This window comes from Ursus americanus, chromosome 1, assembly GCF_024610735.1.
Source record: "Ursus americanus isolate L20-20 chromosome 1, mUrsAme1.1.p, whole genome shotgun sequence".
Lineage (NCBI taxonomy): Eukaryota > Metazoa > Chordata > Mammalia > Carnivora > Ursidae > Ursus > Ursus americanus.
Window position 1 is genome coordinate 8,583,400 of NC_142127.1, and position 14,536 is coordinate 8,597,935.

General features: G+C 40.4%; 1 protein-coding gene across 24 annotated transcripts in view; it reads left to right on the top strand.

Annotated features, from left to right (window-relative positions):
• Positions 1 to 14,536, top strand: part of CLASP1 (cytoplasmic linker associated protein 1) — a 267,594-nt gene that overhangs the window by 189,748 nt on the left and 63,310 nt on the right. For 12 of the 24 annotated variants that reach the window (XM_087854114.1, XM_087854040.1, XM_087854321.1 and 9 more), the window contains 4 exons: positions 7,625 to 7,728; positions 9,640 to 9,663; positions 11,062 to 11,306; positions 13,116 to 13,179. In XM_087854114.1, the coding sequence (XP_087710240.1) occupies positions 7,625 to 7,728; positions 9,640 to 9,663; positions 11,062 to 11,306; positions 13,116 to 13,179 (437 nt within the window). Of the gene's footprint in view, positions 1 to 4,634; positions 4,698 to 7,624; positions 7,729 to 9,639; positions 9,664 to 11,061; positions 11,307 to 13,115; positions 13,180 to 14,536 lie in introns of all 24 variants that reach the window. The other 12 variants (XM_087854179.1, XM_087854377.1, XM_087854435.1 and 9 more) reach the window with 3 other exon arrangements.

The window sequence follows — 14,536 nt, forward strand, 5'->3', positions numbered from 1 at the left end:
AATGACCTGCTCTCTCCCTCCTCTGCTGTCCTTGTGATCCTTTCTTCTCTCTTTCCTCTTCCTTAGTTACCCTCTGTTGTTCCCCCCCCTCCCCTTCTGCATGCTTGAAGTTTGGCCATTTCCAGTTTTTGGAGGAAAAAAACACCACTTCACTCTGTGCCGTTGCCATTTGTGACCACTTGCTGGCAGGCAAGCCCATCTGCGTGGTCGCTTCTAACATAAGGGGATGCTCAGTGAAAGTGAATTGCTTCTTAAAAGTAGAGCAAATGCAAAGTGTTATCTTTTGTCATTGAATTTCGACAATTTGTTTTTAATTGTACCCAATATCAGGCCCTACATGATTCAGTTCAAAGGTGGAGAAAAATAAAACCGCGGTAACGTCTACGAAATGCAGTGTGCTCCGTTGAGGGGTGATCGTTAAAAAGCTGCATGGATGAAGGTATTAGCCATGCTTTTTTGTGAAGTGAGTCGTTTCAGTGCCTCCTCCTAAAGCGAGCCCAGAGTAGCTTTTTGATAAACCGCTTAGGTGTGCAGCACAATGCACGACTTCACAGTGTTGTTAACTAAGCAGGTACTTTCATTCTTCCTGTGCTCAATAGGCTATTTAAAGGCAGTGACCTGATGCCCTCCCAGGGCGGAAATTCACGGTATTTGGTCGCCATAAGGTGGTATATAACCATGTCTCAGCCCCCAGCCAGGTGCCATTGGAGCTGCTCATCCGCCAGCCTCAGTCTCTCTTACAGCCAGAGGTTGTATTTTCACAGTTTTTAGGATTCGAGAAAAACCGACAGAGAAACCCATTTCCTTTATGGAATATCGTGTTTGCCTTTTCTTTTTAGTTTGGATAGTCTAAAATGGACATACACCTCTTAGTGCAAATTATTAACCCCTAGAGACCTCTAGAAAGAACACACACTGTCACAAAAAAAATATTTTGTATTCTCCAGTAATTGTGTTTCAGTTCTTTGCCATATTACTTGCTGTAAAACTGTATATTTTCCTTTTGATAAGCCTAGCAGGTGGAAATCATTTTAGAACGTTAGGCCTAGGCCTGAAGTTGTTATATGGAATTATGGTCTGCAGCAGTCTGTTATTTCAACTCCGATTATGTAACTGGTCTTTCAAATATAAAAATATCACTCCAGAAAGTGGACGGTAGATCAGAAACACACAGTCTTAATAGTTGCCTCTCTCTGCTCCTAATGTCATATACTTCTTCCTAATATCCTTTTATCCCATCAGTATCCATAATCAAAATCTAGATATACTTCCTTTTGACCTGCTGTCCTATATGCAGTTAAAGCCATGCCAGAGGAGTCCCTTGACTTAGTGAGAATAGTCTACCTGATGACCAGGAGATCCCAAGTGGGGTGACTTACCTCGTACACATCAGCTATTCCACAGCAATCTGAAGCATCAGAATAAAATTCTCAACAAATCAGGGGTGGCAATGATGATTTTTTTTTTTTTTTTTCCGAATGAACTGGTGATTTTTCCTTTTAAGTTAAGGCTGTGTATCTCTGCATCCTTGCTGACTATTTGGCCTTCTAAACCCGTTATATAAGTGAACGATTCAGTCTATTTATTGGTTATTTGGTCTCTTAGGCAATTCTGTGTTTTTATTTCATACATGTATTGGTATTTTTGTTTCTGTCCATGGAAGCAGCCTTTGTAATCCAATCCAGCATGTGGTCAGTGGACCAGGGAAGGTGTGCTGAATTCTTGAGCTCCTAATTGAACCCTGAGTACTTGAGTGATCTAGTCTGATTTTCACTTTCTTTGGCAAAATGGCTCTGCATAAGTATCTTTCTTGGTGACAACCCAGAATGGTGAAATGTACAACAGCTCCTACCAGGACAGAAGATGTGGATGCAGATATTTCCTCTTCCGAACAAACTAGTATTGGCACACATCTTCTGTTGTGGTCAGGGCCATAGTTAACATCTTTTCAGCTGAATTTTTATGCCATGCGCCCTTTGCCTCCTTGGGTTAAATCTGTCCATAAAACTTTTATCCAATGAGAACAAGAGCAGTGCTTGTGCATTCTGGCACAGTCTGAGCAGGCGCAACCCCTCGTGGCTCCTGTTCACCCTCCGGGACAGGTGTTACTGTCATCGCTTTTTTACGGATGACAGAACAGAGACGTAGAGAGAGTAAGCCACTTTCTCAAGGTCACACAGCTAGGTGGTAGAGCTAGGTTTTGAGTCCAGTCCTTTGACTTCAAAGCATGGCTGCTTCCCGGCCTCATTTGAAAGTTTTGGTAGTTTAGTGTCTTTCATTTGTTCCTCTGAAATGTATTAAATGCTTTCTCTCTAGGCTTAAGCACAGAGAAAGTGTCCAGCAATGTTGATCAATTATGATCTCCAGGTTTGGAGTTAGGACCTAGGAATTCATAGATGAGTCCCCGAAGTTGGTCCCCAGGGGAACTCACTGTGCCCTTCAGACAACTGATGTTTCCTCCTCCTCATTCAGTTTAATGATTGTTTCCCACCCCTTCTGTAAATTAGCGAGATTTTGTGCTGTTAGTGCCCCTTCGGATCAATTTATATAGCCAGCCTTCAGTTTGAAATGGGGGTGTGTGTGTGAAAATAATTATACTTTGGTGATTATATATCGGTTTTATGTTTGAGTTTTTATTGCAGAGTTATTTTGGACCATTTTCATGGTATGAATATGTATATGGTTACAGTGACAACTTTTAAGGGAAAGTAAGGGCTCTGCTGTAAATCAGGCTTTGACATAAGTGGGTCCGCCTTGGATTCCATTGATGGGTGTTCACTTGAGAACGTGACAAAGGACTCATTACATGACAGATTTACTGTAATAGTCTGTTGAAACAGAACCAAAGGACAACTTTCTAAGGAACCATCAGGTATTGCTTAAGAGCTATTTGCAGTTTAAACTACCAGGATATGGTACTGATATGTTGTGCAGTAAATGGTATGCTTCACTCTTAAAACGTGTTTTGTCAACTTCCTTATGTAAGGAAAGTGATTATTTTATATCTGTTTTAGAGATTACCAATTTATTTTTGTGCGTCTTGAGTTAGAAATTTTCCTTTTGCAAGCTGGTAAAAATTTGTTCTTGTCGACCAGGTAACCTTTGCTATTTAATACCACTTGTACCACAGATAATGTGCATTTTCATAAAGTGACATGAGCTTAAAAAAATAAAATTACAGGGGCGCCTGGCTGGCTCAGTCGGTAGAGCATGTGACTCTTGATCTCGGGGTTGCGAGTTGGGGCCCCATATTGGATGTAGAGATTACCTTAAAAAAAATCTTTAAAAAATTATATTGAAGAGTTTGAGGTTCGGGTATTTTATGATGAAATGAAAGTGTTCACGTGTACAGGAGACTGCACTCTAATAGCATGGGTGAAAAGTAGCACTGCTTGATATTACTTTGTTAAACCTTGTGAATTTTCTGTGGTAAACCATCATGTTCTTTTCAGAGGAATGACTATAAGCATACCGTCTTTTGGGGTTTTTTCCCAGAGGTAAGGAAAAGCCATATATTGCCTGGCACTCTGTTCAGTAAATTCGTATTTTGAACCAAGCCTATTTTACGGTTCTTTCTGAAAATAATTCTTTCTATATGTGGACGGAGTTTAGTATATAATTCCTCAGATTGCTGAATTAATATGCTTATTATGAATATTTGCTAATAAAGTAATATTTAACGTAGACATATAAATTGGAGTTTACTGGTAACCATCACTGCCACGGCCAGCACCAGCAGCACCGCTACTGTTGCTCCCACCATTTATTCAGTGCCCGGCACTGCTTTAAGTGCTCTGTGTCTGATCTCTTGCAACTCTCTCCACTCCCAAGAGGTACGTACCATTTTTAGCACCATTTCCAGCTGAGGAAACTGAGACACAGAGAGATTTCGCGCTTGGCTTCAGGTCCTCCAGCTGGTTGTGATCTAACCAGGATTTGCCCCCAGCGGCATTACAGAGTGGTTGTGCATAACCAGAGTACTGCGAATGCCTCACCAAGGAGGCTCCTTAACCCTGTTACAACTGAATTTCCAGCAGTTAATCACTAAGTTCATTGATAATTAGGATATTCGTACAACAGTCAGAGCAAAAATTGGGGGGAACACAGAATTTCTTTTGTTGAGCCCCTTTCTCGTGATTTCATTCTATTTCTGTTCAGATAACATGATGAACTTCTATGCTTTTTGTTTTTGGTGCATGGTTGCGTATGCATCACGTACCGATGAGGCATCTCGTGAGCTGAGTAAATAATCCATTCTACTGCTGTTCCACTCGGTATATGGACAGTGCTCTGTGACTCCTGACGTCCTTCATGTTGCATATTTCCATTATGGCTCGTTGAGGCTTCGTGGCGTGAATATAAACCTGGAGTCTGAGCTCAGGTGGTGCCTAAGGAACACCGCAAAGAGTGCCTTTGTCGTGCCTGTGTGTGTGCTAGCCCAGTGAGAGCCAGCAGGCTGCCGTAGCGTTTGGGGCTTGGCACGTGCTCTCCATTCATTTCCAGCATCATTTCCTTTCATGAGAAAACATGGCCTCGTGGGGAGCAGTCCGTGCGTTCCCTTTGGACTGTGGCATTTCCTGTCTCGGGTACTTCTGTGTTAATCCTGTGGGTGTTGCCGTTCCTTTTACCTGCAGCCTCTCGACGTCATTCCAGGTCCACTAGTGCCCTCTCCACTGCTGAATCTGTTGGGCAGTCAGGTGAACAAGTGCTAACTGCATGACTTGGCTTCTTCATATGTTCCAGTTTCACACCCATTTTAGCATTTGTTTTCATCAGTGTTGGCTAGCACTTGGCATGTATGCACTTCATATTTGTTTTCCCCAATGTGCTTTGATTTTTTTAAGTTGTTGAATGTTTATGGTTCTGTTAATAGGCCGTAGATGCTTTATAGCCTGTTTGACAACATCATTTCTCCAGTGTTCATGTTTATGTGAAAACAAAACAAAAACACGGGGAGGGGCTTCTTCCCCTCTTTTTACTCCTTCCCTCAGCCACCCGAAATAGGTATCCTGAAAAGTCCCTGTGGGGAAAGAGGGGGATGGAGGTCACCCAACAGAGTCTTCATTTCCAAAGGCTTTGCTCCCAAAAAGTGTTGATTACTGATGTTAATTTTAGTGTCAGGTTCTAATTACTTGGTGGAACTGTTTAGTTACTAAATGTTCCAAATCCTAGTGTGCATAATTTCATATGTGTAAATATTTGTCCTAAAACTTTTATAGAAAAACAAGATCACGATTCAGATAATCAGGTCAGGCGGCAGGTAGCCTTTGCAGCCTGTGGTCCCCAAATGTTCCATCCCAGCCCGCTTTAATGATATCAGAAATCCCCCAGTTAGCCATTGGGGCAAAAAGTAAACATACAGAAATGCATCAGTTTGCTGGGTTTAACTGACACCATTTTTATATGCTAACTACAGTTTTCTCACCTGAGTAAGGCATTATGTATTAAATCACGGACTGTTGATGGGGACAACTGTCACCAGTTCACAGAGTTATTTTCTCTGAGATTCCTCTAAGCGAAGAGAACTACGCTTTTTATTATGTACACTCTAATGAGTACAGTCCCCTGAAAATTGGGGGCCAGACAGAGGGCACAGTCACACATATCCATCTCTTGGGAAATGGAGCTTCATAATAACGTCAGAGCAGCGAGTGTAGAACGTTTGATTTTGGTCTGGTGAAAACAAAAGCCTTGTAACTTTGCTCAGATCCAGACAAACATTTCCCCTTCAGATTTGAAATTCAAATGATCTATGCTATATATCCCGTGATCTGCAGTCACTGTGTATGGCGGAGCTGTGTGCATCTGGGAAGCACAGAATAATTGGATTGTTCTTACAGTTTTAATTTTGGGTCTGAAAAAAATCAGTATTATCCCTGGAGCAAGAATTGCTGGCATGAGATGTACTTTTTTTTTTTTAATTAATTTTCTTAGATTCCGTTTTCTTTAAGTTTATGCTGGGTAATTTTTAAATGGCTTACAACTGAATTATTTTCATTTTGTTACTCATATATCCCTTACTATCTACCCTTTTTTAATGGAGAAAAGACTTCAGCAAAGATCATGTATAAAATCATATGCACAGCAAATCTCAAATTTACACTTGTTTCATGTCAACTGATAATATATACATATATGTAGGGAGAGGAGATCTAGTTATAATTGCTTTGTGGTCTCTTAGTTTATATGGCACATTGAATCATCTTTTAAACATAACAGCTGAGACAGCATACAGTATGACCAAGTGCATTAAAAAAGGGGATAGTATAACATACTATTTTTTTCTTTATAAAAATTCATGACTGTGTATAAAGTTTTGGTTAGCAGTGTTTTAAATTTTTTCCCCTTTTGGTGGCGCTGGAAGGTGTAATTTTTGCAACTGACATTTTAAAAAAGCCGAGTAACACCTCACTTTTATAGTTCTTGTTTTCTAAAGAACTCTTGTTACATATTTTGAGTTTTATATACATCACTTTATAAGAAAGATCAATTCATGTAAAACAGATTTAGCTTTCCTTTTATTCTAAATGCTTCATTATGAGAATATGGCTAATAGGGTGTTTTGTTTTGTTTTTGTTTTTTTTGTCCAAACAATGTCTTATTTGTTCACAAAAAGAAAGCATTTTTTATCTTAACATTTTTCTTCAAAGGTTTTTTTTTTTAAATACATTAGCTTTTAAATAAGAAATGTTTGCCAGTAAATAGTGTGATACACTTAGGAAGTATAATTTTTATGAACTTTCTCCTGTTAATAGCTTTAATCTCAGCTCTTCTTAAGGAAGGCTGCTCTCCTGACGTAATGGGACTTTTAAAAAGCTAGTCTTCCTTGTCCTTGATCCTTAACAGGCTTAAAAATAATGGAACTGCTGAAATTTATTTTAAATTCTCTGGGTCATATCCATTTTGTTTACATGTTTAGACTATCATTTGAAAATCCTTTGAGAGACTCAGGAAAAACGTATACTAATGTTATCTGAATGATTAATGTTTTGCAGTGAAGATGCTAGCTTTTTGTGATGATCATTGAAGAATTTTAATAAACTGATTTTTAAATAACCTTTGATGACACAGACATCATGAACAAATGCCAAAAATTAATTGAGCTCAGTTAATGATAGTCGAACAGTCATGACACTAATGAAAATTTGCAGGGATCAATTGAATACATTTGTTTCAAATTTTAACTTTTTATTACACATTGCATTAGAACTCTTTTGTCAAACCATGAAGCTTTCTAATTAGTTTGACCAAACATCAGGGCCACTTGCCTCCAGAAGGAACACTAAATAGATTAAAAGACCCAGCTCACAGCCCAGCTCACTTCTATAATAAGTTCACCTCTCTCTCTCCCATGTCTCAACACTTTTCAAAAATAAAACCTCATTAAAGAGCCATTGCAGTTGTTAGGATGCCTTGTGGCATGATAGTATTAAATATGGACCAACTTAACCTCTGCCGCCGGCAAACAAGTCTAGTTAGAACTGCAAGCGCAGGGTAGTTCAGATTGGCTAGAGACGTCCCAGTGCCTCTGTCCAGTAGGTGGGAAGAGGCAGGAGCCCTTGCAAAGAGTTGAGAAAATTTGAATTAAAGTGACATATCTTTTGGTTTTGTTTTTGTTAAATAGACCGGTTTGGGCTTGGCCAGGCAGGAAGAATACCTGGCTCTGTGAATGCCATGCGAGTTTTGAGCACGAGTACAGACCTCGAAGCTGCCGTTGCCGATGCTTTGGTAAGAGTCACAATGTGCACAGAATCTCTTTGACTTATTCATCCACAGTTTTCTCTGTCCTAACAGAAAATCGCGTCCAAATCAGGGTACTAAATCATCTTGGGCACTCTGTAAAATTGTGTAAATACTGGGTAAATTGATATTATTATCACTTTCTCTTTAAACTCTTATCCCTGTACATCAGTGAAAATTGGCCCTACAGAAAATACTTGCATCAAGTGTTTCTTCTGTGCTCCTCAGTATCAAGGGAGTTTTGATGACATTGGGCTTCTCTGATGTCATTGGGCTGCTTTTTTTTTTTTTTCCTTTTTCTCCATGGTTTTTTTTTTCCAGCGTTTCCTTTTCTCATTCTCCTGCTTCTATTGCTTTACAGGCTCCGATGGCATAGCCTAAACATATTGTTATAATAGTAGGTAACAGAGCTTGTGGCTTGAGAATCTCGCATAGATTCCATGACCACACTAGTTGTTCCATACGATTTTACCTTTGTTTGTCTTTAAAAATGAGTCATTAAATCCTTCTTTAAGGAAACTTTCCTAAATTTTAATGCCCATGAACTCAGAATGTAAAGCACTGGTGGAATATGTTTTTGCATCATTACAATGGAGTATCTAAACAAAAACAACAATATGAAGTGTAGAAGTCCTTCAGTTTGTAGTTATAGCGAAACACCCCCTGGTCGAATCAGCTTGTGGTCCAATTGCTTTTTAAAGATGCATTTCAGCTGGTTAGTGACACTGCCTCTAGCATATTCTGGGTGGTGTGCTCAGCATTTAAAATAGATCTTCTTTAGAACTCTCTGATCTCTGGCCTTGCTTGTGCTGTTTTAAAATATATTGTCTCTCTGATGAAAAACGTATTATAACATCCTTTCAGACCCAGAAGTTTTAAACCCAGCCTTGTTTTTCATTTGATCAAAATGTTGCAGTCCGTGGCTAACCGGGATTCTCACTTTCATCTCGTCCTGTGTCGCCCTCACTTATTCTCACTCAGTCAGATTTCTTTGACAAGTGACTGTGAGCAAGCAGTTTGCCACTCTCCTGATGCTTTTCCTGTAAGCAAGGGCTGCCTGGCCAGCTCTATTCATCAGCCTTCTGTGTACAAAGGCTTTTTTCCTGGCAGGTACTGGCATTCAGGATAATTGCTCTAACCATGGCTTTGACTTCAGAGTCATGAGCTGGAACAGAACTCTGTGAAGCTATTTTTCCTTCTAAGCTGCAGCACTGAAATCTGTCTCTTATTTATTCAGAGACCCTATTAGGAGGTCAGAGGGGTGGGAAATGATGGATGTGCAAAACCCATAGTTAAATGGGACTTCCAGTTAAGGCGGGGGAGTTCCCTTGTTCTTTAAAGAACCGTCTAAGGGACTGTGCACAAAGTTCTAGGAGGCAGAGTCGGACTTGGGAACTTGAGCTTGGGCTTCCCTTGACTCGGGCTTCTCTCTGAGCTCTAGCCCTCAGTCCACTCAGGCTGCCCTTATTACTCTTTGTCCAAGCTGCTTGGCCTCCCCGAGTGACCTGCTGCAGAAGCGAGAGCACAGGAATGGTATACAGTGTTTGCCTCCCAGGGTAAAAATCCCAGGGGCAGACAGAATCTAGCGTAGGAACAGACAGGAGAATTAACGGTGACTTTCGGGATGTACCTCAGTGGTGTGGGAAGAGTTTTAGCATAGCAAGAAGTGTAGCGAGTACTGGAAGGCGTTTCTAGGAGGTGTAGGAAGGGCTAGGAAATGCCATTGTGAAAGCGTTCTTTGTTATTATTCGCTTGATATGAATCGCTTGCTAACCTATATTTTTGGTTTGCTCAGATATGTTTTGCTGTACGCTTTTGTTGCGAGAACAATCCCCACATATGCTTCTGACATAATTCTCTATGCTTTTTCCCCATCCTTCAATATTTTCCTGCCTACAGCTGTTAGGAGACTCCAGGAGCAAGGTACCAGTGCTTTAACTTTTGTTTTACAACTTCATTTTTTTCTGTTGCGAGTATATTTCCTTTAGGAGCTAGTGAAAGCAACAAACCATGTAGTGTAATGTAGAAATTCTGGTCTGAATTATGATTTTGTCGAGTCTAGTGAAGCTGTTGTTAGCGATGGAATCAGTCCCCTCTCTCATCTGTTTTAGTGTTCTGGTTTTTTTTTTTTTTTTTGAATGTCCAGCTCTCCTCCTTCTCTTATCAGTGTTTTATTTTATTAACCCAGTTCGTGTCTACTCAATGTCATTACTACTTCATGAGTGGATGTATTCAACATTTTTCTTATTTTACAAATCAGTTTATATATATATATACACACATATATAAATGATGATCCTATAATTTATCATTCTAACAAGGATAGTTCTGAAAGTGAAAGGAAGTGCTGCTTACTCCTAACTCTGCTGTGACAAGAGGCATAAGGCAGAACTGTCCTGAGCAAGTTACGGTGGATGGACAGGCCAGATACTAGAAAATTACATTTGTGAAAGAAAGAAAGAAAGAAAGAGAGAGAGAGAGAGAGAGAGAGAGAGAGAGAAAGAAAGAAAGAAAGAAAGAAAGAAAGAAAGAAAGAAAGAAAGAAAGAAAAAAGATGAAAGAAAATTGCATTTGTATGGTTTCAGCCAATTAACTTTTTTTTTCTTTTAGGGAAGATTGTATTTTATCAGTTTAATAGCTGTTGCTATATTATTTATAGGTCTAACTTAACAGTTTATATGCAGGGTAAGAGAAACAAATGAAGGGTCTAAGGGAAGCCTGATTGTGTTCAGATAATGTAACCATCCTTTTTCTTGGACTACTCTGTCTCTGACATTTCAGTTTCCGACTTCCTTAAGGAAGCATGGCAATTCGAAAAATTTTCCCACAGACCCTGCTCAAGATAGATTGCTTTTGATTACGAGGGGGCTGGTGGGTGCACATACCTGCAGGGTAGCAGGGGCTGAGCCAGGTTAGTTCACACACACTCCCAACAAGCGTGTGAGAAGTAGCATTATTTTATTTCAAAGACAGGGCAAGTGAGGCAGGAAGGCGAGGCGCTTTCTGAAGTTCCTCCGCCGGTCAGTGGCGGCAGGACTACCACCCAAGTCCCTCACTGTGAAGTCTGCACACCGTACTAGAGACCACACTCTTCCGTCTCTGCTATGGATTGCCCTGCCTGTTACTTACTATCATGACTGGATGTCTGCTTTTCTGTTCTTATTTCCCTAATCTGTAAGCACAGGAAAGCACGGTGCGTGCGTGTGTGCGTGCGTATCTTTTTACCTTTAACTCTGTTGTTGATTTTGTGTGGTGTGACTCACGGTCATATCACCTTCCCCTGTCTTCCTTCATCACCCCCACCTTCGTTGGATCTGACAGAAGAAGCCTGTGAGGAGGAGATATGAGCCGTATGGGATGTACTCTGACGACGACGCCAACAGTGATGCCTCGAGTGTTTGCTCTGAACGCTCATACGGCTCCAGGAATGGTGGCATTCCCCATTATCTGCGGCAGACCGAGGATGTAGCAGAAGTTCTCAACCACTGTGCGAGTTCCAACTGGTCAGAAAGGAAAGAAGGGCTTCTAGGCCTGCAGAACTTACTGAAGAGCCAAAGAACACTGAGGTGAGGACAAGAGGCCAAGGTTGTGAGCCAAGTTTTAAGTCCCATATTACACTCATCAGTGGTTTATGTGGATTCTCTGTCGTTCATGGAGTCCTTACAGAGTTCCAAGCGTGGGGGCAGGCACTGCAGGTGCTAAGCTGGCTAAGACATGGTCTTTGCCTTCCAGAGACTTTGAAATATCTGACAAATACTCTATTAGGTTTATAAAACATTTGGTTCCCTTGCAGTTCATAGTTATCTGATAGGTGTTATTTGAGAAGTCTGGATACAGTTTGCAAGTTAGGTAAAAAATAAAACATCTCTGCAGGCTGGTATGGTTCATTATACTTTGGAGTTGTGGGTAAAATCATAGCAGTCTCAGAGTAAAATTTAGTAATATGCATACATATAGCTTATGAACGTGTATAGTAATGAGATACTAAAGTGGAGTACTTTAAAGTAGTACCAGTACTATTACTAAGTTGATTTTTTTGCTTTTTTCTTTGTTTCTGTATTTCACAAATTTTCTAAAATGAGCACATATCACATATACCAAAAACTATGTGTTTATACATATCTCATCAAATCTGAGGCACCGTTGACACATCACTATTTTATATCCCTCTAAGAAGAAATGCTGCTTGTTAAACCATGGCAGTACTAATATGTCTTTGATTATAAGATGAATCCCAAAATTACAGAGATGTTAAGCTGTGAAAAATTAGGCAAGTTAGAATCCCTGAAATACAGATATTCTTTGGAGAATTTTTCTAAGATAACTTGTGAGCGTGGATCAGTTTATGGTCACACATAGGCTCTGCACAGCTAAGTGAGCGTTGACTAGTGGATCCCTGTGCTACGGTAAGTGTGCCTGTCCGGTCTGTCTGACTCCACCTTGCCGTATTCGTACCTGTTGCGTGTTCCCCGAGAGGGCTTGAGAAGTTTTGTCATGTGCCTTCTGAAATGCACGTAGTCTCTGATGCTCTAGTGAGCTGTTGAACACAAAGTGAGGATTTAAAAAAAAAAAATGAGGATGATTTGTTGAGATGATTATTCCTCAAGAATCTGCTTAATTCTGGTGATCCCAGTTTCTTGGTTTTTAGTGTTCATCAAGTATCCATTGAATAATCTCTAGAAATCTCTTGATTGGCATTGGTCTCACTAGATCGCATTGTTAATCACGTTAAAGGATCACTGAACCAACTGTCTCATCTGTGTGGAGGGGGGATTACTCAGAGGTGATGTGGGGAAGAGATGATGATGCTTATTCAAGCCTTGAAGGAAAAATGGGACTCAGTAGTATAGGTAAGGGTCAGAAAAGGCCAAAGGGCACCAACGGGATAGTGTCTGCTTGGTCTCTGCAGTTGGAGGCGGTTGTAGGAAGGCAGCGTTCCCTCCTTTAATCCTCCCTGCGGCCGTTTGTTTGATAAGAGATCTAAAGACATCCGAGTACTTTGTAGCAAAATGGAGATTGAAATCCAGGTCTGTCTGACCCCAAAGCACATGCTTTTCCTACACTTCATCCCATTGCCTTTCATCTGTGGCGGGTGGAAAACACACCTCAAATGAAACGAGCAGGATTTAGCTCGGGGCTTTGCCACTCCCATATGTGTGACCTTTGGTAATCACTCTCTGAGATTCAGTTGCCTCATTTTAAGTGGAGCGCCAATCTGTCATGGTTTTATATTTCTACTTAATTTCATCATGAAGTAAATAAAATGATTAAAGCTTTGTTATATAAAGATTAGTTTTAAAAGAGCTCTCGCTAATCTCAGTTTTGACTCATTAAATTCTAAGTTCATTCATTCATTTCCATTTTATTCCCTCTAGTCGAGTAGAATTGAAAAGATTGTGTGAGATCTTCACCCGAATGTTTGCTGACCCTCACAGCAAGGTAAGTCTGGGACTCGTGCCTGCCAGTGCCCCCTCTGCATGCCCATGTGAGCTGTATAATACACTACTTAAGAGTGAGAGATACTTCCCCATAGCGCAGTTTAGACCTTACAGATTTAACACCGGTTTCTGCAGTAGTTTATATCTTTTAAAAACAACTCCTTGGTAAAAAAAAAAAAAAAAAAAACAACTCCTTGGGAACTTCAAATGTCCATAAAACTTGGAGCTAAATAAGCTAAATAAAGTTTGTTTTAAGAGTTAATGGAAAGAATCAGATGTAGTCATATTCAGATGCTTTTGGGTAACTCCTATTAGCCAAACAGTGGGCTAGGTGCTAGAATAAAACATCATATTCTAATGCAATGCCTTTTTTTTTTTTTAACTTAACAGAAGTGAAGAAGATAATCAAGTATATGATTATTTTTTTTGTACCCCCTGTAGAATTTGTCTATACAGGACAAGATAGAAAAATAGAAGCATTTATGTAATGGATTTATTGAAAAACCAGGTTAAGCTATTTCTCCAAATAGACTTTTGCTGTCCCCAAGAACTTGCTGGATGGTGGCCACCAGCTGGCATCTACACTTCCAGGGTCCAAGGAGAACACTGAGCCTGAGGGGGAGGATCCCTGCAGGGGGGAAAACACCGCTGACTATGACCCAGGCCCTTTCTAGGAGTGGTGCTGTAAGAGCGACCCTTTACAGAAGCTTGCTTGGAGTCTAGTTTTGAAACAAATACCATTCATTTAGGAGGAATCCTAGTTGGATGCTTTTAGAGAAAGAAAACGGGGGGAATGGTTTATTGGGCAAGTTTAAAGGATGGATAAAGGACAGAAACGGAAGTGCAAAAATTGGTAGAACCTTAAGTCAGCATAACCGAATTTCACATGCTTGACAGTGCAGGATTTCACGATCTCAGACCACAGTTTTCCTAGTAAAAATGGTCTCTTGTAAATCTTATGGGAAGAAAGAGACCTGTCATGGCCAGAAAGTCTAGCCAGTTATTGTGACCTCCTTTCCTGCCCTGTCTTTCTCATCGGAGTCCTCAGACATGCTCCATCCAGTCATTCAACACTCATTGAGTACTCACTCTGGGCTAGGGACACAGAAAACAGCTCTTGACCCCTGTTCTTTGAGATGCTTATAGGAACCTAGGAGAATGAATGTGGGGCTTCTCTTTTTTCTGCGGGGGTAGTGGGAGACAGCAGTTCTCCTCAATACTGGTCTTGAAGCATGTCTTAAAATTTCTGTGATGAACCTCACAGCAAGGTTAACATTAACAACATAAGTAGAATCCAAGAAAGGTTGAGTTCTAGGGCCACACAGATATCCAGAGATATAATTATCATGATTTTTCTC